Source organism: Cnephaeus nilssonii (genome assembly GCF_951640355.1).
Source record: "Cnephaeus nilssonii genome assembly, chromosome: 23".
NCBI classification, from domain to species: Eukaryota; Metazoa; Chordata; class Mammalia; order Chiroptera; family Vespertilionidae; genus Cnephaeus; species Cnephaeus nilssonii.
The window spans coordinates 17,823,254-17,849,076 of record NC_137094.1 but is presented as its reverse complement, the minus strand read 5'-3'; the positions used below and the strand labels follow the sequence as shown (position 1 = coordinate 17,849,076).

Sequence of the window (25,823 nt, the reverse complement as noted above, 5' to 3'; positions counted from 1 at the left end):
TGAAGTTTCTAAATACAACCTAAGTGCTGTACTTAATGATGCTTTTGATAATCCTTTTTAGTCTCTTTTTTGGACTAAGTTCCAATGAAAATCAAATTTCTGTTGTTTGTTTAAAGGTCTAAGAATACGCCTGTTCAATTTTTCTCTCAAATTACTAAGCTGCTTGTTATACATCATCCGAGTGCTGCTAGAAAGCCCCTCACAAGGAAATGAATGGTAAGGTATTTCGGTCTGACCCTCAATAACAGTCTTCTGATTACTTTGAATTGTGTTACAATTTTAGAGGATGTTACATAGAATTAATTTTTTTTTCCCAAGGATGTTTTAGGTATTGATCTGTCTTTCACGTAGAACATGAATATCACCTTTGTACGTTCTTTTCAAACATCTTTGCTTATGTTCTTTATTCCTCTAATGCTAATAACACTGGCCAACTGCCCATAAAGTTTTTACTGCTAATCAAAACACTGTAATTGTTTAATATGGGCCCGTCTCTTTAAACACTCACCACCTTTCTGTTCTTTATTTATATATATTACTCTACTGTATACCAGCTGTGTAGGTATTTCCAGTGATAGTCTAGCTGGTACTCTTTTTTAAAAATATATTTTTATTGATATCAGAAAGGAGGGGAGAGGGAGAGAGAGATAGAAACATCAATGATGAGATGCACACCCCCCCTACTGGGGATCGAGCCCGCAATCCAGGCATGTGCCCTTGACCAGAATCGAACCTGGGACCCTTCAGTCCACAGGCCGACGCTCTAGCCACTGAGCCAAACCAGCTAGGACTAGCTGGTACTCTTGAATAGAATCACTCCAGCATCCATGACTATGTCAAGTGCACAGTTAGCTTGTGTAGCTCTTGATCTTATTTGAGTTAAATGGCTTATCGATTTACCTTATTTTTTATTCATGATGGTGCTGCTTTTATTAATTGCATTGCTGTACGTTGATGGACTTTAGTCTCTACTTCCGCTGGAAGCAGCAGAGGGGGACTGGGTGTGCAGTCACCTGGATCATTCTGATCCAATTACCACCTTGGGCCCCTGCCCAGCCTCCCGAATTCCACATAACTTTCAAAGCAGGAAGCAGATTCGGTGGCGAACCTCTGTGCAATTATTATTATTTTTTTCCTGTGGAGGTTTGCCTTAAGAAAATATAAACAATAAAATAAGAAAGATTAAAATCAAATAGAAATGCTATGCATGGAAATGCATGGGTTACTCTTCTGTTTGACTAGACAGCGAAGACGATTCTGCATTTGCTAGAGGGTTCGGAGATAAGCTGATGATTAACAAGTGGTATTTGAGGGTGTGACCATTGATGTGCTGCGTCTTTAGGAAACATTTATTTACTGAAAGAGCCTGGTGGCTATTGCCGAGGACCTTTGCTGGGTGGTTGGCCTGCGTCTGTAAGACTGCAAAAGGGGACACAGCCGGGGAGAGCAACATTGTCTACCCTCGGGGATTTTCAGCCCATGAAGAGATTGCATGCTCGGGCGTTCCTGCCCCGTCTGCCATTGGCCCACTTGCTTTCTGTCCCTCATTCCCTTCAATACACACACACCCTATTTCCCCCCTTTTCGCCCACTTATATCCTCCCAGAGGCCCTCAGTACTTTTTAAGAAACATTTAATCCAATATGTGTGTTTTTTCTTACATTCAATATTATTTTGTATTAGTGTCAGGTGTACAGCATTGTGGTTAGACAACCCTACACTCTACAACGTGGTCCCCCAATATTTCCAGAACCCACCTGGCCCCAGAGCTGGTCCTGATCCTTTTCTGCTTTTCATGGCTGTGTATCTCATCGATCGCTTTCTAACTGCGCAGTCAGGGTCTCTACTGGGATGTCATTTCAAATGGCCACGTTCTGGCTGGCTTCTTCTGCGCTTTCCCCAAACCAGCGCAAGACAGCTTGGTCCTCACCCACACCCTGCTCCGCCTGCAGCCCCATCCTGACGGCTGTTGGGCCAAGGCCTCGGGGTCCTCCTCAGCTTCTCCTTTGGCCTCATATTCCGCAGCATCTGCAACCCCCTGAGGAAATTCTGCTGCTTCTACCACCACGATGCAGGCAGCCTGGGGTCACTGCTCCAGGCCGCCCGCTACACAGGCCGCCTTCTCCTCCCAATTCTGCCTTCCCTCCCTTCTGGTTTATTCTTTTTTTAAAAAAAATAGGTTTTTATTGATTTCAGAGAGAGGAAGGGAGAAGGAGAGGGGGATAGGAACATCAATGATGAGAGAGAATCATTGGTTGACTGCCCGGCTGAATAGTTCAGTGGGTTAGAGTCCTGTCTCAATAAGCCAAGGTTTCAGGTTCAATACCCGGTCAGGGCACCTACAGAAATCACCCAATGAATGCATAAACAACTGGAAAGCATATCCATGTTTCTCTCTCTATCTCCCTCTCTCTCCCCTTCCTCTCACTAAAAAAATTTTTTAAAAAATCAAGAAAGTTAAAAAAAATGAAAGAAAGAAGTCTGCCTATAAGTGGACCTATGCAGTTCAAACCAGTGTTGTTTAGGGGTCACCTGTAGTCATTTCTCTGTGCTCTTTGTGCTCAGTGGAGGCAAGCGCCCTGTTGTGTTGGCCTCTGGAGCTCTCATGCTCAGCATAGGACTTAGTGGGGCAGCAGACGTGGCTGGGCCGATGGAATTAGGCTCCACAGCTGTATTGCTTGCATGGCCCCATGGAGATGATTGAAGAACACCGCCTAGAGCCGTGGTCGGCAATCTGCGGCTCGCGAGCCACACGCGGCTCTTTGGCCCCTTGAGTGTGGCTCTTCCACAAAACACCACGGCCTGGGCGAGTCTATTTTGAAGAAGTGGCGTTAGAAGAAGTTTACGTTTAAAAAATGTGGCTCTCCAAAGAAATGTCAATCGTTGTCCTGTTGATATTTGGCTCTGTTGACTAAGGAGTTTGCCGACCACGGGCCTAGAGCCATCAGTGCGCACTCCACTGATGACACGTTTCTGCCCATGTGGCGCTAACCATGATTCCCACTACAAAGCCTTCGAAAAACATGCCAGAATTGTTTTCAAAACCTGGTGACCTACGGATAACACGTGTGTCCATCAGAGAGACCTGAGCATCACAAATTGAGTCACGGGAAGATTCTCTCTAAGGGTAAAAGGGCAAGGGCGGGAGGGTAGCAGAGGGAAATGACATTGTTTGAGAACATTAAGAGAACAAAGTTTCCTACAATTAGCTTCTAGGCCATGTGACTAAGAATGTTTAGCCATAATCATAGAGGATATATGTTTGAGAAATCAGATTACTGCAATTCACAAACAGCCAAAAGAAGTCACGGCTCCATGCTGAATACGGGTTCTGTTTGGGGCCCACGGTGGGGGTGGCACCGGTTAATGCAAAACAGAAGTGGCCTTTCTGGCCAGGCTGTCCTTTAAAATAATGAGGCCAATTCAGCAAGGAGATTTATCGAATTAGACATAATAAAGCTGAAGCTACTTGGTGCTGCTTGTTTGTATTCTCAAGTCCCTTCTGGGGTCAAATGGGTATGAAAATGTGGCAAGTCAGAGCAAGCGGGAGGCTCTGAAAGGAAGTTTGTTGTTCATGTAGGAGGTCGCGCGAATGAGAGACTCTGGGGTGCACGCAGTTTGCAGTGAATGATTCAGGGGCGCTGGTGAGCAAAGGGAACTCCACACCCAGCGGGGGTTCGTGAGTTCCGTGGCGGGGTGAGCCATCAGCATTGACTCACGGCCTCCTGGTGCTTACATCTTCACCATGTGTCAAAACTGGCCCCAGCTGGTGTGGCTCAGTGGATAGAGCGTGGGCCTGCAGACTGAAGGGTCCCAGGTTCGATTCCAGTCAAGGGCACATGCCCAGGTTGTGGGCTCGATCCCCCCAGTAGGGGGCGTGCAGGAGGCAGACAATCAATGATTCTCTCTCATTGATGTTTCTATCTCTCTCTCCCTCTCTCTTCCTCTCTCAAATAAATAAAAAACTCATACATCCTTCTCACTTTAAAAATGTGGAAATGACTCTTATTTTTAAACATTAGGTGAGAGACACAAAGGTATGCAGCCTGCGATAGTGCATATGGTAGGGTGTCTGGAATGGCATTTGGAACCTGTGCCTAACATAGCAACGGGTGTGGTGTGTTCCTCCTCAGGCTTCTTGTCAATGGGATGGAAGTTCCATTTGGAATTACGGGCTGGCTGCCAGCTGGTCCCCTCCTCATTTTTTTTTGGACATTATCTAAAAACGCAACAAATCAGTCCTATATATATATATTTTTTTTCTTCTTCATGATACATCTAATTTATAAAGGACAGTCTGGGCACTAGTTTTTTTTATTAGAATTTATACATTTCTTTCTATGCATTTATCCAATTTAGTGCTTAGTAGATGAGTGAAGAACAGAACTTCCCTTTGGAGGTCTCACTATATACTGAAATTTATATATCTGAGATTTGTAGAAATGCTTTTTTTTAGGATTATAAAACTTAGTCTACATGACATAGTCTTGTCTAAAAAAATATTTTTCTTCAAGGTCTTCTTTACACTTAAATGCTCTATGATATTTCAAGACCTATGAAAACAACATCCCAGATCAAAGAAAATACTGTTAGCTTGGTAAAAGTAGCTTTTAGTAAAGCCATGGTGTTCTTGGTGAGGATAAATAATTTTTGAGTCAAAGGTGAAATGATTTTTAAGAGATAGTTAAGGACAGTCACTCCTTGTCCTATATAATGTTCTATGCTAGTGATCGGCAAACTCATAAGTCAACAGAGCCAAATATCAACAGGACAACGATTGAAATTTCTTTGGAGAGCCACATTTTTTAAACTTAAACTTCTTCTAATGCCACTTCTGCAAAATAGACTCGCCCAGGCCATGGTATTTTGTGGAAGAGCCACACTCAAGAGGCCAAAGAGCCGCATGTGGCTCGCGAGCCGCGGTTTGCCGACCACGGTTCTATGCTATCCTCAGTCACAGATTTTTGGTGATATGTTAAATATTTTATGCAAATCCAAACATGGAATATTAATGTGCTCTATCATCTGAGTTATTTGGATTATTAACACTGTTGAATTTGTATTGCCAAGTAGTAACAGCTGTAAAATTAACAAAAACCTTAGAGTTTATAGAAGACCCTTAAGTGAATTTTCAATGGGGAATTCGACTAATAAAAGGTTTGAGGTTTTTCGTGCCCTGCCATAACCACTCTTTAAAGAAAGGCCCATTATCTTTTCTTTTATTATTAATATGAGCCTGAAAATTAAATTAAAAAGGGTATTTCCTGGAATAGACATGGATATTATTATTGTTAAAAAGAAAAACTAAAAAAGCATAAAGCTTTTCTCATGTTAATTTTGATATTTTATTGTCCCTTTATGCCAGCATTATTTAAATGTTTCCAACCTCAATCACAATTTTAAAATGAATGCCTTTCCCACATTTTAAAAAAGTAACATCTCATTATTCTTTTCACAGGTCTCATATCTTTTGGGTGAACAGAAGTCTACCTTTATGGGGCCTACAGGTTAAGTGCCATTTTATTTTCTCCCTATATTTCTTGATGTCATCCTATTTCCCAGAGAAATGCTATTTGAGAGAAACTGTCGACGTTAAAGATGGGTTTGCTTTCTTGCTTAATTAACCTTGAGGGTAAAAGGGCAAGGGCGGGAGGGGAGCAGAGCGCATCTTAGACCCACCCTCTCACCCCTTTCTTGGTGTTTGCCTGAGAGTTGCTTTCTGTTCTGCGAACACCCCTGTGATCAAGGTTGTGGGCCTGGAGAGAACCCTTGTCAACCAGGGTCTTCAGCCCTGCCTGTTTCCTAACCAACTTTCCCTATTCCTGCTACACAATCTCTGAACAACTAATCCAAAGGCAAGTTCCAATGTGCTTTAAAAAAAAAAAAAGATATATATATAATTTTTTTTTATTATTGATTTCAAAGAGGAAGGGAGAGGGAGAGAGAGAGAAACATCAATGATGAGAAAGAATCATGGATCGGCTGCTTCCTTCACGTCCCACACTGGGATGGAGCCTGCAACCCGGGCATGTGCCCGGATCAGGAATGGAACTGTGACCTCCTGGTTCATAGGCTGATGCTCAACCACTGAGCCAGGTCGGCTGGGCACATGTTTGCTTTTTTAACCTGTGTCCTCAGTGTCTGGAAGATGTAAGAATCTCAACAAATAACCATTCGCTGAACCATCAAATAAGTGGCTGGCAATGCCAATGGTGTCCTGAGGGGTTGAGCGGGACCATGTTGTGTGGGGTTCACAGCGCTGCTGCTTCGCTCTGTTTGAGGCGGGTGATGGGGTGGACCGTATCCTTCCACGGGAGCTCGTGTTCCCTCCTGAAGGCGCTGCTGTTTTGGGCGAATGGCCTGCAGGCTCTGGGGGTGTTATTTGTGGTGGGCAGTTGTGTGTGACCGTGTGTGTGAGCACAACACTCACCAGACAACCTGATCTTTCCATGTCATGCAAACTCCAGCCAGTCTCACTACTCTAACCCCACATCTCCATTGGTGATGATAAATCAGAAAAGATTTATTAAAAAGTATTAGAAAGGACGAAAGCTAAGCTGTCGTGCTAGGTGAGGACACCTGCCCCTTGCCACCTGTATATGAGCTAAAGTGCCTTAGAACACTCCCTATATCATATATGTATATACATATCTATATATGTAAATATATATATACATATATGCACATGTTTATACATTTATTATCTTTAAATTTTATAATAATCATGAAAATAATATATATTGCACATAATATGTAGTACTATAACCATGAATGTATGTTATTTTAATTTTTTTGCATTTTCTCATGAAGGTACAATTTATATTCTAGGTTTTAGTGGCCTTGATAAGTCTATTTGAAACCATACTACTTGGTTATCTCAGTTATAAGGTAAGCTGTTTTCAGTAGACTTTTTTTTTTGCTAATAGAACACATTACTGATATTTACCCAGCTTTCCTCTCTTTCTAATTCATACTTTGGGGGTACAGCAAGCTCTTTTTAAACCACTTTAATTATTTTGGGCCTCTCTAGTATGTGATAAAAAAACACGGTAGTAATATAGTTATGTTCTCCTTGGTGGCTTCACTCATTCCTTCGGGGTAACTCATCCACTGTGCGCACGCTCACAGGCGTCAAGCAGATGCAACCGTCTGGTGCATTATTGTTCTCAGCCTCTTTCCCTGATTCGTACAAAAAAAAACACTGAGGGAGCAAAAGCATGTCTATTAGGAATCATCTTAATGAGTGCTCTTAATTTTTGGCAAAGCTTTGTTTGGGTAACACAATTTAACCAGTATTTACTGAGCCTCTGCTTGATGAAGAGCTTCAAGCTGGGCGCTGGTTTTGATTGGTTTGTTTTCTGTGGGTTTACAATTGGGAAATGGGGCTAGGTTGGAAAAAGTTATGCAGAAGGCAGAACGATAGATGTTTGTTTGTTTGTTTAGTGAGGCGCAAATAAAGTCCTTCGGGGACTCGTAGAGAGAGGCCAGATCATGGGATGAAAAGGAAGGACTTGACTGATTATGCTGAGTCCCTGAATCAGCGATTTCACTAAGGAGAGGTGAAAAGACAGGGCAATAGGATTTATGGAATTAAGAAAGGCACAGAGGAAGGAATGCACATATGAAATGGAAATAATAATTAATATTTAAGTGTGGCCAGAATGTAGAGTGTTTGGGGACATACTGGTTTGGGACAATATTATGAGCAGCTCGTACTGGGCCTTGGGAATTAAGTGGCCAGTCTGATTCACTTCATTGCACAATGTGGGTTGGTAGAGTAGAATCTAGATGATTGAAAAACCTCTTCTGTTGTGGTTTCTTGGTGTAAAAGCAATGAACATTGTTAACAAGTGCTGTGTTTAGGAACTATTTTATATGCTTTACAGTTTGTGAATATACTTATTACAGTAGACATTATATTGAGTCACTTTTTCATTGATTCCGCAGGCTTTGTTAGTCTGTTTTATTTTTACTGGTAACTTTTCTCCCATGAAATATTATTATAGGATCAGAGTGTGTTATGGACAATATTCAAGGATTATTGTTACATTTGTTTTGCTTCTTTTTTAAAAAAACTATTTTAATTGATTTCAGAGAGGTAGGGAGAGGGAGAGAGAGATAAGAACATTAATGATGAGAGAGAATCATTGATTGGCTGCCTCCTGCACGCCCTCTACTGGGGATTGAGCCAGCAACCCAGGCATGTGCCCTGACGAGGAATAGAACCGTGACCTCCTGGTTCATAGATCAATGCTCAACCATTGAGCCGCACTGGCCGGGCTTGCTTCTTAAACTTACTACAAAATTGAGAGGGCACAATTGCATTTAGAAAAAAATAATCTCTGAAAGTTATTGCTGTACCTTTTTTTAAAAAATGTCCCATTTACTTATTTATTTTTGAGATAATCACATTTTTTAATCTTTTTTTTAAACTTTATTTTTCTTGTAGACACTACTTCAGAGGGTCCCATTCCTCCCCCTTTGCACACCTTTATATAATGACTCAGTGTTCTGCCGTTGTCAGCATCCCCAATGCTAGAGAAGTTCTTTTTTTTTTAAAAATTTCTTTATTGATTAAGGTGTCACATATTTGTCCCCATCCCCCCATTCCCATCCCCCATCCCTCCCCATGGATGCCCCAACCCCCTGTTGAACTTAACCATTGGTTAGGCTCATATGCATGCACACAAGTCCTTTGGTTGATCTCTCCCCCCTCCCCCCACCCTCCCCTATCCTCCCTCTGAGGCCCGATAGTCCGATCGATGCCTCCTTGTTTCTGGTTCTGTTCTTGTTCATCAGTCTATGTTGTTCATCATTTCCCCTAGATGAGCGAGATCATGTGTCACTAGAGATATACTTATATGAACTGAATGTGAGATGAGCAATAATAGTTATGCTGACAGGCAAATGAATCAGTCTGTATTGAGTTTCTTTCTGGACCAACAGTTCTTTTGAGACCCAATATCAATGTCCACCAGTTCCTTATGTGTACATGTCGGCACTGACCCCTCAGCTCTGGATGGTGGAAAAATGGTGGTAATGCAGGTTCGATTCCCTCTGGTTGGGTCTCGGCCGGACCCAGGGGCACGGCTTCATCTGGACCCAGGGGCACGTGGCCTCACCCGGATCCAGGGGCCCGCGGCCTCGCCCGGACCCGGGATCCAGCCTCACCCGGATCCAGGGGCACACGGCCTCACCCGGACCCGGGATCCAGCTTCACCCGGACCCAGGGGCGCGTGGCCTCACCCGGACCCAGGGGCGTGTGGTCTCTCCCAGACCCAGGGGCGCATGGCCTCACCCGGACCCAGGGGCGTGTGGCCTCTCCCAGACCCAGGGGCGCATGGCCTCACCCGGATCCAGGGGCACATGGCCTCACCCAGGCTCGGGATCTACCAATGCTAGAGAAGCTCTGAAATGCTGTCATTCCCCTCTATGATGGGAGTTGGTATAACTGACTTCTATTTTTATTTATTCTTCCTTGGAAGGGGAACATCTGGGAACAGATTTTACGAATACCCTTCATCTTGGAAATCGTTAATGCGGTTCCCTTCGTTATCTCAGTAAGTCCTAAGAGAATCTTTAAAAAATAATAATCACTTTGTCATTAGACTTCAGGAATGTCTTTAAAATCCAAATGCTAAAAAAATATATCAAAATTTAGCTCAGATACATGAATTTAGGTTTTGGTTAGAATCATTGTATTAAAAAATAAGTAGCAAAATCAGTGGGGGACCTGGATTGTGAAATTAAATAAAAACTTAGGAGGTTTAGTGTAACAGCAAAATGAAATGCTTCTTAGAAATATGTGGTGTAGAAGTGCCATTTAATCAAGGGCCAATATTGCCCAAACACACTAGAAATTACTCCATTTCTTGCGTATAGGGTGGAATTAAAAGATGTAGAAAGCAAGGAGAACCAGTTATTTGTAAACATTTCTCATACCGAGAATACACTTATCTCTGGTTTAACCATAGGGTTGACTAATTATCTCTTTAATAAGAAAGTTGTCAGCAGCCAGACAGCCAGCAATTTGCTTCTTTGTCCAAGTCTGTGGAGCGCCATTTCCTGAAGATCTGAGTCAGTGGCATGTTTGCATTGCCAGCTTTGGTTTTAAGTCCTACTTGACAGAGTTGCAACCGTCTGTGGGGGTCGAGCTCCCCTGCACGTTGTTTTATTTGGGAAATGATGAGGATGAGTAGATGTCTAACGGTTGCTCGCTTCTGACAGTTACTTTCATCTGGCTGATGTATCTAGAGGAGCGGCTGGAATTAGATTGGATGGCTAAGTAAATATCCTTTCAATTAAACGTGGATCCCCAAGGTCACTTAGAATGTTTGAATCCTGAGACTGAGGGGTAATGTTTTAAAGGCGACGCTTTCTCTTCTTGTTCTTACTCCCCTTTCCCCCGCCCCCAAGTTGCAAAGAAGAAAGAGGTGATATCTAGTACAAACTCTCACAGTAAGAGATGTAATGATGGAATTAGCATCATTATATCTGACACCCAGTGAGAGCTTATTATTTTCGTTCTTCTTCTGTAATGATTTCCCCAAGAATTTTTCTATAAGTAAGAATCAGACAATGAATGAAAAAAAAAGTCATATCTGCTCCTTGCATTTTATTAATGAGTCTAATGTATTTGTCACCTGTTTCAAATGGTTATATTGTCTTTAATGACTTATTTTTTTTCTGTTTTGCATTTCTTTTCGATCTGCTGGATATGATTCCTTGCTGTGAGATGAAAGTTTAGTGTTGATTTGTTTTTCAGATATTCTGGCCCGCCTTAAGGAACCTCTTTGTCCCAGTCTTTCTGAACTGCTGGCTTGCCAAACATGCCTTGGAAAATATGATTGTAAGTATGAAAGTGACATGCAAATGCAGACGTCTTTTTCAACCTTTCATATGTCCTACTTTCAGTGTTCAGATTCAACAGAGAGAGAGAAGGTGACTCAATGTCTTTGCCTCACTCCTTTTAACCCGCTTTCCCCCCAAGAGTATAAATTCATATGACAAGGATTTATTTAGTTATAATTAAACTAGAGGCCCGATGCATGAAGATTTGTGCAAGAATGGGCCTTCCTTCCCCTGGCTGCCGGCACCACCTTCGCTCTGGCCGGAGCCGCCTTTCCGCCTTCCCATGCTGCCCTAAAGCCTGGAGCAGCTGGGGTGGTGCGGAATGCCTGCGTCGTCGCCATGGCGGTGATGCAAGCATCCACTACGCCCCCGGCCACTAGGTGCTTGCATACGCAAATTAACCCACCATCTTTGTTGGGTTAATTTGCATACTCACTCCTAATTGGCTGGTGGGTGTCACAAATGTATGGTCAATTAGCATGTTACTCTTTTATTAGGTAGATATCTACATGTTTTATTTGTAAACTTCTTTTAAATAAACTCAGTATTTTAGTAAATAGTTTTATTTAGATGCTTGTAAAAATGAAAGAGTTTTGGTAAAATGCTATCAAATAATTCAAGTGACGTGTTGTATGGGTGTCTAAGCTAATGAACGTAAGCGACAGTCTGCTTTTACCCTAATCAGAATAAAATCTCGCAACACAGCCCCATGGCCAAGCTACTTCTTTGCCAGGCCCTAAGAACTGGTAAACCACAATGATTCGGAGTTTCTACATATCACCAAACCAAAGCCCAGTGCTGTTTGAATGGGTCCAATGAGTGAGTTCCCCTTCTGAAGACAAATCACCTTTCTGGGTAACCTGTTCCTGTGTGATGGGGCCCTCGTTCTCAGCATCCATAAGGTCATGGAGTCAGTCCCTGTAACTGTCTGGGCCTCATATTTCACAACAATCTGTGGGGTTTAAAAGGCACCATATTGGAGGTGGAAGCTCCTCATGTAAAGCCATCTTTTTCATTTTGGTTGGGTTGTGACTGGGGTATTAGGAGGGGCAAACAGAAGCAAGAAGTAAAAGATGCAGAGTTTAGAGTGTTCCCCGTTTCGCTTTGCCCAAGGCTGACGCTGTTGGGTAGGACTGATGTATAACCATGACCAAAATATGTTTACAGTAGAGCTCACTACTTAGCAGCGAGCTGGCTCTGAGACATGGCTATCCAGTCATTGCTTCTATAAATGTTAATAGAAGCCCACTATGTGCTAATCACTCTGATAGGATAGCTAAGAGATTCCATTTCTTCATCTTCAAAAGAGAATAAAAGTGTCCACATACCAAGCTTGTTGTGAGAATTAAATAAAATTGCATATACTTACATAAATATGTATGTGTGTCTATATAAGGCGTAAACATCATAAGGGCTCAACATGATGACTTTTCCTACACTGAAATTAAAATTTTCCAGAGGCAAACTTGTTTTTCTTCTAAATGGTTTTTAAACAGAAATTATGACCCACGTTTTGGCCCGGAGGAATATTTGGACAACATTTGACACGTTGTCACTGGGTGAATGTTTCTCAACATCCGTGCTAGCGACCGCTTTGTCTCAGGAAAGTGCGTGGCCAAACCGTGGGCGAGTGTGGTCCGGGCGGGGGGGGGGGGGTGTTGTGCAGAGACATTGAGCTGTCTTAGCTGTTCAAAATAAGAAACATAGACCTATTTCATTAAACAGACAGAGCCTACGTTGCTAATGAAAAACACGCACCAGGAAAAAATAACCCCCTGATAAATTGTGGTATTAGTTGTTGGAAAAAACCAGCCAAACCAAGAGAGAAGTGGCTCCTCAGTCCTTGAGAAGAGGGGAGGGCTGGGCAATATTCATTCAGGGTGCATTTTCCATTGTATGTCTATGTTTGGCTTCTCTTCCTCTCACTGGCTGCTAAATTTTTATTTGTTTGGGTTGTGTTTTTGCTCAGAAGAAAAGTGAGGGTTGAGAGGTGAGATTCTGTTCAGCTTAGCTTTCTGTTTTTATAAGCGTTCTGGTGAAATGTGTGGTGGAGGGAGATTACATGATGGCCCTTGGGGATTTTACATTGGTGAGGTGGTCTCCCGCTATACTGATTTTAAGACTATGAATAGCTTACTGTAAAACCTTTCGAGATGAACTGGGAGCTAGCAAGTAAAATATTATGAAAATCTACCATTCTACCACACAGACTAATTACTAGTAATAATTTATATCCTAACATTTTCTCTGAACACACGCATATCCTACACTCTATCATACTGTATGTTCAATTTTATAATTTGAATTTTTATAATACACTAGTATGTGGTAGAAAGGTTCCTATGTCATAAAATATTCCTCTTCAAATCAATTTGAATGGATACACCTAAATCTATTATAAAGTAAGGTATGCTTTGACACAGGCAAAAATGAAAATATGCTGATGTATCCATTGAAAGTATATGTATTGAGTATGCACAACATAGTTGAAATGTACTGCACAGTAATAAATGTAATGAAGCTCATGAATATTTACTAGTTATCAACATTGAAAATATGCTTCTCTGTCTTATTTTAGAATGATCTGCACAGAGCCATTCAGCGTACGCAGTCTGCAATGTTTAACCAAGTTCTGATTTTGATATCTACATTGCTTTGCCTTATCTTCACCTGGTAAGATTCTACAGATCAGCCTTTTTATTCTGTTTTACTTCACTCTCGTTTCTTAAAAAAGATGGTATTATAAGCCATTTTAATTAATAGTTGGATAAAAATCATCAATCTATCATTCCATCACTGTCACTATAACATGTAATGGATCGCCTACAGAAACAGAAGTAAAACCTTCCCTTCAGTCTCACAGAAAAAGCAAGAAAGCACAGCTCGCAGCCCTAGCCGGTGTGGCTCAGTGGATAGAGCATCGGCCTGCGGACTGAAGGGTCCCAGGTTCGATCCCGGTCAAGGGCACATGCCCGGATTGTGGCTGGATCCCTGATGGGGGGAGTGCAAGAGGCAGCTGATCCATGATTCTCTCTAATCATTGATGTTTCTGTCTCTCTCTCTCTCTCCCTTCCTGTCTGAAATCAATAAAATTAAAAAAAAAAAAAGCAAGAAAAGCAAAGCAAGCAAGCACAGCTCTCATTTGATATTATATTTACTGCCACTCTGGCATTTCCCCGAATGCTGTAAACCGCTGAATCACAAGCGTTTGTCCCACGAGCCAGGGCTGTCAAACAGGAATGTCCCTCACACCCTGACAAGCAGGCGCTTATTTTTCTACCGCTGCAAAGCGGGAAGACTATTGGGCAAACTGTCACCACCAGTCACGGCGCCTGCAGGTGCTGCTGGCTGTGCTATGTGAGTGTGCATTCGGGCAGAAAGCAAGGCCAGACCTCAAGGTGCTATGCTTTGCCGCACAAAACAGTCCTTCCTCCGCGGGGGAGGTCCCGCTTTGACAATCAAACGTAAGCTAGCCTGAAAAGCACCGACGGTCTTGCTCGAGGATCCATCAGCAACACGTTCTGGCTAAAATCACCACCAAGTAATGTCAGAGGGAGAGTTCAGGTTTAAAGGCATTAACTATCCCACAGTGTTTACTTTTTTAAGTACAAAGACCGGCCAACAATAGGTTTTGAATACCCTGAAGGGAGATACTATGCGTTCATGCAGATCCTTCCTAGAGCAGAGAATGTGGAATCGCAAGACGAGGGCGAGCCCTGTGCCTGTTTTGCAGGCCTCGTAGAGATCATGTGTAATTGTGCTCTGACCTGGAGCTGACTTATTGAGGAAGTGGGAAAACTAATTAGGAAGTACTGAAATAGAAGGTTGCACTCAGACACCGGTCCAGCGGAACCAGATTAATGAGAGCTATACATGCATGCATTTATTTCTTTATTTTAAAACCTACTTTATTAGTAGTATTTTAAATATGATATTTTATTTTATTTTTAGTAATATATTTGTATTGATTTCAGAGAGGGAGAGAGAGATAGAAACATCAATGACGAGAATCATGGATCGGCTGCCTCCTGCACGTCCCCTACTGGAGATCGAGCCTGTAGCCCGGGCAGGTGCCCTTGACCGGAATCGAACCCGGGACCCTTCAGTCCGCTGGACTGACGCTCTATCCACTGAGCCAAACTGGCTAGAGCTACATGCATGTATTTAAATAGAGTCATGAACTGTTCACCAGGGGATGCGGTCTGAGAAATGCGCCGTCGGGTGATTTTGTCGCTGTGCAAGCACCATAGTGTTCACCGGAGAAACCTGGGTGGTATGGCCTACCACGGTCATTGTATGTGCTGGACTGTCACACGACTGGCAGGGCATCATCACAGACATGAGGTAACATGCAGCCTGTGATGTTGACATGGCTACAACAGCACGAGGCAGTGGGCATCTTTTAGCTCCATTATCATCTCTTGGGTCCACTGACATCATTATGCGGCTGTTTGGCTGTATCGATCTAGAGGTATAGGTACAACAACCCATTTGCATCAGCAGTATGAGGTGAATATCTCTATTAAATGGATTGAAAATATATTTGTGGCACACCTTGGTACTTAAAAAAAACCAAAACATTTTAGGGTAGTGAACGCCTTTAAACATAAAATATCCCTCTGAGAGGACCTGGTGATGATCTTAGCCATCGTTTATATCCTAGAGCAAGACTATCCACGCTTTTCAAAACCAGAACTGCAATAGGCACATTATAAGTAAAGCCCCCAAAGATTCAAGAACTCATATTCGACCCACTGGCCGTGCTGTGCACAAATCTCACACTCTTAAAAATCACCTGCTTTGGAAAGCTGCACGTGCTTTTAAAAATGTGTCTTCCCTTCATCATTATCACCATCACAAAGAGCCGTCATTAAGCATCTGCCGACGGGACACGCGTGCCCAGGGCCCAGCTGAAATGCAGATGAAGCCACGCACCCACGCCTGCGGGGAATGTGCTCAGAATAGAGTTTCCCGTCATTGTGATGGAATTGGACGAGTCTTGGCCCACGTCCGCCACGCGCCCCTCTTGGCCAATAGCACGCACTCCCCAGGCAGCTGGGACTTGGGATTCAGCCCGAGTCTCAGGAACAAAGCAAGTCCCCGGCTCTATCCGGGAATTCAGTGTCTGACTTTAGCTTAATTATTAACCTATTCTGACCAAATAATAATCACTCTGATTCATCATGCATTTGGTGTTCTCATTTTACATTTGCAGGCTTATTTGGAAGCCACTTTGCTTCAGACTTTAGTTTTTCATTTGAATATGTTTTGTTTCACAGAGTTCTAACCGAGAGAGATCGATGGGGTTCGTGGATGTTTCATGGTTTAGTCAAACGTGAAATAACCAATTCACTTCTTCCTCAGTCTGATCTCAGGAAACAATAAGGTCATTTACTTTTTGTCTAAAAATGTGACTCCGTGAAACGTTATTATCCTGCTTAATTCCAAAGCACTTGGGATTTCCTGCACCTTTGATTACTGGTTATTTGACTAGATGCTTGGTTTCTTCTAGTTACTGATTCCACTCCAAGGTCAATGGCTGGACAGGGAGGAGATGGCACTGCTGTTTGGAGGAAGTATTAGAACGTGGCCTAGTGGCGTCACCACCGTCACATTTGACTCCTAGTTCTGATTGGTCACACTTGTTTGGCCTCTATGGTAAATGAAGGACAGGAAGTGCAATGTGTCGGACGATCTGGCCACGGACTAACAGCTCCAGGTCCCACTGGAACAAACAGGAACCTTTTTGTCCCAACTCAAGTCTGCATGAGCGGGCAGCCAGGCTTTAGTAGCTAATTAGCCAAGTTAAGGCACGTTTAATTTGGGAGAAAAGAGAATATGGTCATTTAACACATGTAAATCAGAATGATGTAATTACGATTAATATTAAAAAATCTAGGTAACGTGGCTTGGGCTTAAAAATCTGTTTGTGACAAGCTATTTTTGAAACATGACATCAGTTGTAGATAGTTCTTTTCAAACACGCAAATGCTGAGGATAACGGCGAACAGTTCAAGTGGTTACTATTGTTAGGCACTTTTATGCGCCCTTAACGTGTGTTAACTAATTTAAGCTTCAACAGTCTAAAAAGCAAATTCTGTTATTATCTTCATTTTATAGGTGAAGAAACTGAGACACAAAATTGTTTAAGAAGTTTACAAAGAGGAACAATTAGATCTGTCTTTAATTTTTTAGGAGAAAAAAATTCATTGGCTTGATATTTTAGTTTTAGTGTTGACAGTATTACAGTGTCCCCATTTCCTCGCACTTTTCCCACCTCCACTCAGACCTCACCTCCCCTTCCCTCTGGCCTTCACCACACTGTTGTCTGTGTCTCTAGCTTATGCATAGATGTTCTTTGGCTGTTTAGATCTGTCTTCAGTGATCACCTATCTACTCTGGGCTGAGAAACAAATCAGTCTGATGTGCTATTCTCAGCTAAGTTAAAACATTGTTCACAGATTTCCAAGAAAAATTGACTGAGAACCTACATTTTATAGAATTTAAACCATCACTGCATTAAGAGGTTAATATATAGTTATTTTCAGAAATATACGAACTTAGAAATGATGCTACCTACATATTTTTAGGGATGTATTACAGAAATAAGAAAAAAAAAGGGGGGGTGAGTATAGGTACTATAAGCAGTGGTATGTACAATAGACCACATTGGCATTGACCTTGGGAAGCTCTTTTCACACTGTATTTTATCAGAAGTGGAGTTGAAGGCTTAGCCAGGTAGAGGCAGGGACCCCATTTTTATAATCTAGTTAGAACATTTCCAGTTAGCCCTAACCGGTTTGGCTCAGTGGATAGAGCGTCGGCCTGCAGACTGAAGGGTCCCAGGTTCGATTCCCATCAAGGGCATGAACCTCGGTTGTGGGCACATCCCCAGTAGGGGGTGTGCAGGAGGCAGCTGATTGATGTTTCTAACTCTCTATCCCTCTCCTTTCCTCACTGTAAAAAAATCAATAAAATATTTTTTTAAAAAAAGAAGGTTTCCAGTTAGAGGTGAGGGTGAAGGGGTGAGAGAAAGCCAAGGTTGTCATCCCACACCAACCAAGAACCAAAGACTTGTCTTTACAAGGAAGCTCTGAGGGGAAGGCTCTGTGACATGCGTTTTGTACCAGTCGAGATGGTCAGACACATGTACGAGCAATCAACTGCTAATCTAAAAAATGAATGCTTAGAGAGTGTGACTCATACGAGGTCTCATTGAAAAAATTATGCCAAAATCTAGCCAAGGAAGAAATAAAATGAGAGAAAACAAAAGAAGACTTGGTGAAAGAGCTGAGGTAAGAGATAAATCAGTTTTATTGTAGCATCAGTTCCCAGGGAAATACTAAAGTGTCCTAATAATAAAAATGATAGTTAACACTTATTAATGTTTTCCTCCTTTGCTAGGCAATTTCCTATTGTTTTTTGTGTGTATTAAATTGTTTAATTTTGCACAATGTTCTATGGTAGGCATTATTATCCTCATTTTACACACAAGAAACTGAGGCAAAGAAAAGTAAAACAAAAATAAATCTTAGTTTAGCTAAAGTTCACAATGATTAAAAAGCAGACCTCAGATTTGGACGTAGGCATATTGGTTCTCTAGGCCACATCCTTAACCACCGGGATGTTATTTATATTATGTCCCAGGAATCAGTGACCTGGGTACATAAAAATAATAATCGAACAAATCATCAAATGGAATTGTAATGTTCTCACCTCTGTGACAGTCAAATTTTCAATGACTGTTTCAAGTAGAATTCTAGTTGAATACAAGACATGAACACGACAATGTTTTTAAAGATTTTTTTTTGTTTTTGTTTTTTCTTCTGTTTCTTTCTTTGAATTTTTTGGATCCTAAAATTTCACTTTGCTTTGGCCCTCTACTGATTCTCTACTGAGAAGTCGGCTCATCGCCCATTATTTAAAGAAAAATGCGGATGAGGTGTGGTACCTTCTCATGACTAGGAAATTGCAGTTGTGTGTTGACTTCGGATTTAGTAGCTTAGGGCCGTGGTCGGCAAACTGTGGCTCGCGAGCCACATGCAGCACTTTGGCCCCTTGAGTGTGGCTCTTCCACAAACTACCACGGCCTGGGCGAGTCTATGTTGAAGAAGTGGCGTTAGAAGAAGTTTAAGTTTAAACAATTTGGCTCTCCAAAGAAATCTCAATCGTTGTCCTGTTGATATTTGGCTCTGTTGACAAGTGAGTTTGCCCACCACTGGCTTAGGACAGGAGTCCCTAACCTTTTTTCTTTTTTTTGCATAGACACAAAGACAGTGCCCAGGAGGGTGAGAAGTGACTTTCAACAATAGAACTACAAGATTTATCATTACTTCACAGACACAATTTCCCCCTAGAAAATGTGAAATCCCAAGAGAGCAAATTATCTGAGATTCCATGGGAATATTATTGGGCTCTAGGTAGACACTCTCTGCAGGAAATGAACATGATTATTGGAACAATTTAATAGGTATTCATTCAGGGAGTACCCACGTGCTAGGTGTGGGCTGATTCGAATGCCAATGTGTGCGTTATGGAATCAGAGTGCTGGCTGCTTTCAGCACAGAATGCCATTGCCAATTACATTTCCCAGGAACTGCACAGCAAGAGGAGTCCTAGGGCGCGCATGGGCATTGAAGGTTATTTATTTCTGCCATGTGACTCTTTTTTTTCCCCTTTGAAAACAGTTTGTTGTACAAATTGACACTTGCCAGGTGGTGAAAAAGTTCCCAGTCTCAATATCGCCTTTCATTGAAATTAATGTTTTCCTTAGAAACCTTGCCAAAGAACTTGTCTAACTAAATATGCTTTAAAACAGGAAAAATTTTTAAAAAGCACCGAGTAAGTGATGAGTAATGAAGGTTCTTTGTTGTGATGTATACAGGATCTATTTGAGTAGGCAAATCCATTATGACTTTTCATTTTAAGGAAGGTAACAGGAGAGTCTGTATTTGAAATCCTAATTGAATGTTGCTCAGATTTTGTTTTAGGATTACGTAACGCTGAGATTATTTTGTATGGATTTGGGTCAAAGACAACACTTGAGAATGTTTGGTAAAGAAGCAAACCCCACAGCAGACGCTCAAAGCCAACATTCTTCATGAACCTTCATAATCTGCAGTTTTCTAAAAGAAAGTTAAGCTAACATTGAAGCTGTAAAAACACTGTCTTTTTTTTTTATCCTCACCCAAGGATATGTTTTTGTTGGTTTTAGAGAGAAAAGAAGGAAGAGAGGGGTGGGGGAGAGAAAAACATTGATGTGAGAGAGAAATATTGATCAATTGCCTCCCCTGTGCATCCTCACTGGGAATCCCAACAACAACCTAAGCATGTGCCCTGACCAGGAATCGAACCTGAAACCTTTTGGTGTAAGGTATGATACCCACCAACTGAGCCAACCAGCCAGGGCAACACTGTACTTAATTCATTTACATTCTTTAAGTATTTGAAATGTGTGTTTATCTAGTGTAATTTCCCATTGCCTCTATTACTGTTCTGGTTTTTAACACTGGCTCTTTTACGAAGCAGCCATATGTTAACAAAAATAGATATGGCATCGTCCTAGGGTGGGACTGACCCGGTTGCAGGTTGGGGCTGACATATGTGCAAGTCTCACACCTGCTTAGCCCCAACATCCCTGCCCTGGGAGTTTTGTCTTAAGCAGGTCCATACGCCTTCCAAGTGCCAGAGCCATCTTCCAGGTCTAGCTCCTATCCCTGCCGAGAGCCCAGGCCCATCAGTGATGTGAATGGGGCCCTCTGAGGCCATGGCTCACCCGTGTGTGTTCTCACCTGCGTGCTCTCTCACTGTCCTCTCCAGCCGAGAGAGAGAGAGAGAGAGAGAGAGAGAGAGAGAGAGAGAGAGAGAGATCTCCTATATCCTATAGGGCAGGGCAGGTTATAACCAAAGTTGTGTTACCTGCTGGCTCTTTCTTACAAATGATGCCCGAGAAATCTTTCCTAAAAATAGAGAGCTTTGCAATCAGTGGAAAAAGATTCTCCATTCTGGTTCTGCCTACCTCCTTTTTCATGTATCATGTGTGTTCACCCGGGTTCATCTTAGCACGGTTGTTATGCTCTCTGTCATTTATGGTGAGCTTCCTTTTCCATCTCCAGGATGGATGTTGTCACCCTGGAGGGACCACAGAATTACTTCTGCAGGAAACATGAAGGTGTGCTTGCACTTTCCCACGAGGGTAGAAATCATAAACTGGAATACGATCCTGGCTTCATGGTGTGCCTTTCTCACGAATTCATTCCATGACTACACCTTCGTATCATCTTCTGTACCCCTTACATGTGTTGGGTTCTTAGGGCCATAATTTCTTTTTTAAAGAGAAATGTCAAAGTTTTGATGATAAATTGGATACAAGTGTGTGAGATCAAGAACAATGACTTGAAATTTGCATTATGGGAAACTGGTAGAATGATGGAGCCAGACAAGAGTAGAGGGAGAATCTGGGAAGAAACATCAGAAGAAAGAGTCCACAGTGGTGGAGACACCTTTTAGAAACCTAAGGTGAGCTGCTGAACATGTCTGTCGAAGAAGACATGGAGTGGGGCCAGGAGGATGTTAATTCCATGGAGGACCTTGTGTGCCTCCTTGGAATTAACAACGAGAGGACCCGGAGTTCAGGGGAGAGGGGGTGGGACTAGGCAGGTGGCTTAGGTGACATCGTGGATAATCACTATGGCAGGCATTAGAAGAGAGCACCCCGGGAATAAACACAGTGGCATTTCTATTTAAACACTGACCAAAAATGAAACTTCAGCAGGGTAGTAGGACGCATTGTATAGGATAGACGGCACAATGGGTACGGAGATGAGAAAGTCATTCACCTACGTGTTCAAAAAAGGGGGCAGCTAAGTATAGAAAGTAAAAACTGGGGCCCATGCAATGAGAACGTAATGGAAATGGAATGGCAGCAGAAGATGCTAATAAAGAATCCCACTGCTAAAACAAACCCAAGTATGTACATTATCTCCTACTTGTCTAAGCATAGCCCCTTCTATGTCATCCCATCCAGATGGCCATCTATTTTAAAGCCTAGTCAACGTCAGGGCTGTTATAGCACATTCTTATTATAATAGAGGCATTTTCTTACCACGAAGCAACCCAATCTGGGTAGAATTCATACATCTTTTTTAAAATAACAAACTCTATTTTTCTCTTTAAAAATCTCCCATTTTTTTTCCCATCCTGTTTTTTTCCTGTGTATTAATTCATCTTCTGTTACCTAACTCCGTAAGCCAATGGCACAGACACTTTAGCTTGTCAGCTGATGGTTAGAATCCTTATATTCAAAATTATGTGTCATTGCCGTTCTCTCAGTTTCCTCTTAGTAAATTCTTTAAAAATTATTTCATCGTGTTATAATTTACCCTCTTTCTTGCCCATAATCTTCGCTCATGTATTTTAAAGCATTTTGACTGGGAGTATTGAGAGGCTCATTTTAACATTGTCTACTTTCCTTTCTTTGCTTAAGTGGATGCTAATCTCCTCACCTCAGGGTTATATTAATTCTCAGCAACATTTTGCCATGTAGATGTTATGCAGAATCTTTCTGATTATCCCTAATGACCCAGGTTCATTTGGCCATGGAATACTCTTTCTATAGTTGCTGTGAGTCCATTGAATTATATTTATTATGGACCGCTGTGATAACTTCACATGGAAGTTTAACAGATTTATTTTTAGGTTCCTGGTTGGCTAGCACACTGATTGTAGGATGTTCTAAATATCTCATTTGAATTTCATATGCGCTTGTTCCCTCTAATGTGCCTACGGTGAGGGTGAAAGGCCGCCTTCAGGCCCTGCTCTATAATTACCTTTTATATTCCCAATTGAACCACTCAGTCTTCTTTCTTTAACCAAATATCCCCCCAAATGCGTTAACTTTTCTCCCTTGGATTTTTTTGCCTTGTGTGTTGGCCTTTTTCTAAACCTTTTCTATTTTATAATTATAAATTCAAACAGGACCCAGCGCTGAACAATCACAAAGATCGAGATAATTTACATGAAAGCATTTGGTAAATTCTAAAGTGCTTTTCAGATATAATGTCGGATTCTTATTGCCGTAATTTAGGGGGCAGATTTCCAGCTTAGCATACAAAGTGCTCTTTTCTTAGAAATTTATTTCTTACAGATGCATGTGTATACATCCAGAGATTTGAGAGACTTTCGGTAAAAACAGAAAGGCATTCAATGGGAAGGTTATCTTGTTTGTGTCGCTCTCTTGCTGTGTGACTTTAAGTGATTACAGTTCCGAGTTTTAATTTATTCATTTGTCAAAGAAAAGGGAAAAATATATGGACTTCAACAAAAGGTTGGAGATAGTTTTAGAAATAGACATGAAACTGTGTCATTAAAGAGGAAGAACTCTTGAACATGGACAACAGTATGGTGATTGCAGGGGAGAAGGGGTGTGGGTGGAGGTGGAAGAGGGTGATGGGAAAAAGAATAATAAACAAATAACCTGAAAAAAGAAAAGAAAAGAAAATGGCTCATTATAACGGAAAGAGAAGAAACACAACATAGTAGGGATGAAATGTAAATCTGAAACTAAGATCCAGACAGCTGAGGCAGAGGGAGTAACGTAATTTACTTAGCTCTCATCCTCAAAAAGAAGAAGGCACACAAGGTCCTCCATGGAATTAACATCATCCTCGCCCCACTCCCCACAGAATCCAGGAATCTCATTCTGTAGGCAGAGTGATGGAGAGACACTCATAGATGGTATTTCTTTTATTTTAATTCTTTATTGTTTAAAGTATTACATTAGTCTCCTTCCCTCCCCCCATTGACCTCTCCCCCGCCACTCCCTCCCCCAAGTACAAGCCTCCCCGCCCCCCGCTACTGTCTGTGTCCATTGATTTTGCTCATATGCATGCATCCAAGTCCTTCAGTTGATCTCTTACCCCCTCACCCCCCACCTTTCCTCATAGGTTGCATCGAACAGACTGTACAACCGAGATGATATTTCTTAAGAAAAATGGTTCCAATGAAGAACCAGGATTGGTTTCCTGTCTATTGGCTTTACGTATTAATCAGAGCTCATAATCGCTCGTGACACTGTGAGCTAGGCAATACCATCTCTGGTTTGAAGAGGGGATAGATCAAGTTAGGGTGGGAGGAGTTAGCTATATTTTTTTAAGGAAACGGGAAGGCAGGAATGAGGTCAGCTTCGCCTGTTCAGGACCTGTCTTCTATTCTATGCAAGTGGAGGCGGAGGGAGAAACGTAATATCTCTGGATGCTCAGAAGCAGTGCTGTCAGGGGAAGTGTTGGGGGAAAATGATGATACTCTGCGGGGTTCAGCTTTAGCCTAGGAGATACATTAGAACATGGAGTGGAACAAAAGGGTCATTTACAACTCCACCTAATTTCCCAGCATCACTTTCTTTCCAGACATTTGGTAAGAACTAGAGAGAAGGTTCCCAGGCTCTGCTTGCCCTCAGGGACCCGCTACCCAACCTGCCTAGTTTTTGACTCTTCCCTAAGATTCTGCCTCTCGGAGGGGACAGATTGGACTAGATCATTTTTCAACCGTGTGCCCCAGGACCTGAACAGCCGCGTCCACAAAATGATGCCATTTGATGACATTTCATAATTGCTAAGAATAAAGAATGGTGCTCTTAGGATAATGTCTGTTCATGGAAAATTTGGAGCTGAATGGATCTCCTGATGAGCAAAAAGTAAAGGAAATAGCCTATTTATTCTATACGTTGGATTGTGAAAACACTCTCTTCCCTTAATCTTTTTATCCTCATGCCAAAAAAAAAAAAAAATACAGAATAAAAAAAATTCTTGAGTGGTAGTATCTTTTTTGAAAATATATTTTACTTATTTTTTAGAGAGAGGAAGGGAGAGAGAGAGTTAGAAACATCAATGAGAGAGAAACATCGATCAGCTGCCTCCTGCCCACCCCCTACTGGGGATGTGCCTGCAACCAAGGTACATGCCCTTGACCGGAATTGAACCCGGGACCCTTCAGTCCGCAGGCCAACGCTCTATCCACTGAGCAAAACTGGCTAGGGCAAGTGGTAGTATCTTAATTGCAATAGTAATTCCTAGTGTAATCGCTGTGCATATAAATAATCTGATCCGGTAAATTTCTTCCACAATTTATAAAAATCGAAGCCGTAGAAGCAAAGTGTGCATTACATAAATGTCAACACAAATTAAGTTTTCCAGTGAATTCCTTTAGTTTAGAATGTGTCACTGACCTCCAGAAAGCGCTCTTTGAACAAATCGTCACTGATTAGGAAACAGTTGTAATTTCCAGTGAAAAAGAAGAATAATTATTTATCCTGGAGACCATTCTACACGTTTGCTGATCTGTTTAACATCAGTTTACAAGCAATTAAATCCACCATCAGTAGAAGCGTTAGTTTAACGCTCACATGAACCCATCAGATACTTCTCAAGAGTGTTCTTACTCACATATAATTATATTTGTATATTACTGACTTACATGTGTATGGTATACTCAGTGAAATAGATATGAAGTTCACTTAGCCATCATTTAGAGAAAAGTTTTCCATTGATTTTAAGTAAAAATGCTACCATATGACAAAGTATTTTCTGTTGATAAACATGACATTTTAATATTACATTTTAAAGTGTTGGATTCAAGTGAATGGTTATGTAAAAAAAAAAAAAAGAATTACTGTTGCTATGAAAGGAATTCTCATGGCTTACAATGTGAAGCAACACTTTAAGCTCAATGTTCTCTTTTGTTTTTAGCGGCTAATTACGTTTGGACCATTTCAGAAACGATAAGATAAAGGTTCATTTTGTGTCTTACTTGATTTCCCAGGAACTGTTGACTAGAGACTGAATTATTTGGGACTGGTTTGGTATGCGGCAGTAAGTAGCGAGATATTCTTGTGGGAACATGTTAAATCAGACAATATTTATTTGGTATCACTTCATATTTTACATGTGCAAGGACAAATAATACATTGATGTTCA

The 25,823-nt window shown here is 41.7% G+C and overlaps 1 protein-coding gene across 1 annotated transcript in view; it reads left to right on the top strand.

The window, feature by feature from the left end:
* The window catches only part of KCNT2 (potassium sodium-activated channel subfamily T member 2), a 136,099-nt gene that overhangs the window by 45,833 nt on the left and 64,443 nt on the right, over positions 1-25,823 (top strand). Inside the window, exons 3-8 of the mRNA XM_079763649.1 lie at positions 117-216; positions 5,459-5,507; positions 6,829-6,888; positions 9,486-9,560; positions 10,766-10,849; positions 13,430-13,524. Coding sequence (XP_079619775.1) covers positions 117-216; positions 5,459-5,507; positions 6,829-6,888; positions 9,486-9,560; positions 10,766-10,849; positions 13,430-13,524 — 463 coding nt within the window. The remainder of the gene's footprint in view (positions 1-116; positions 217-5,458; positions 5,508-6,828; positions 6,889-9,485; positions 9,561-10,765; positions 10,850-13,429; positions 13,525-25,823) is intronic.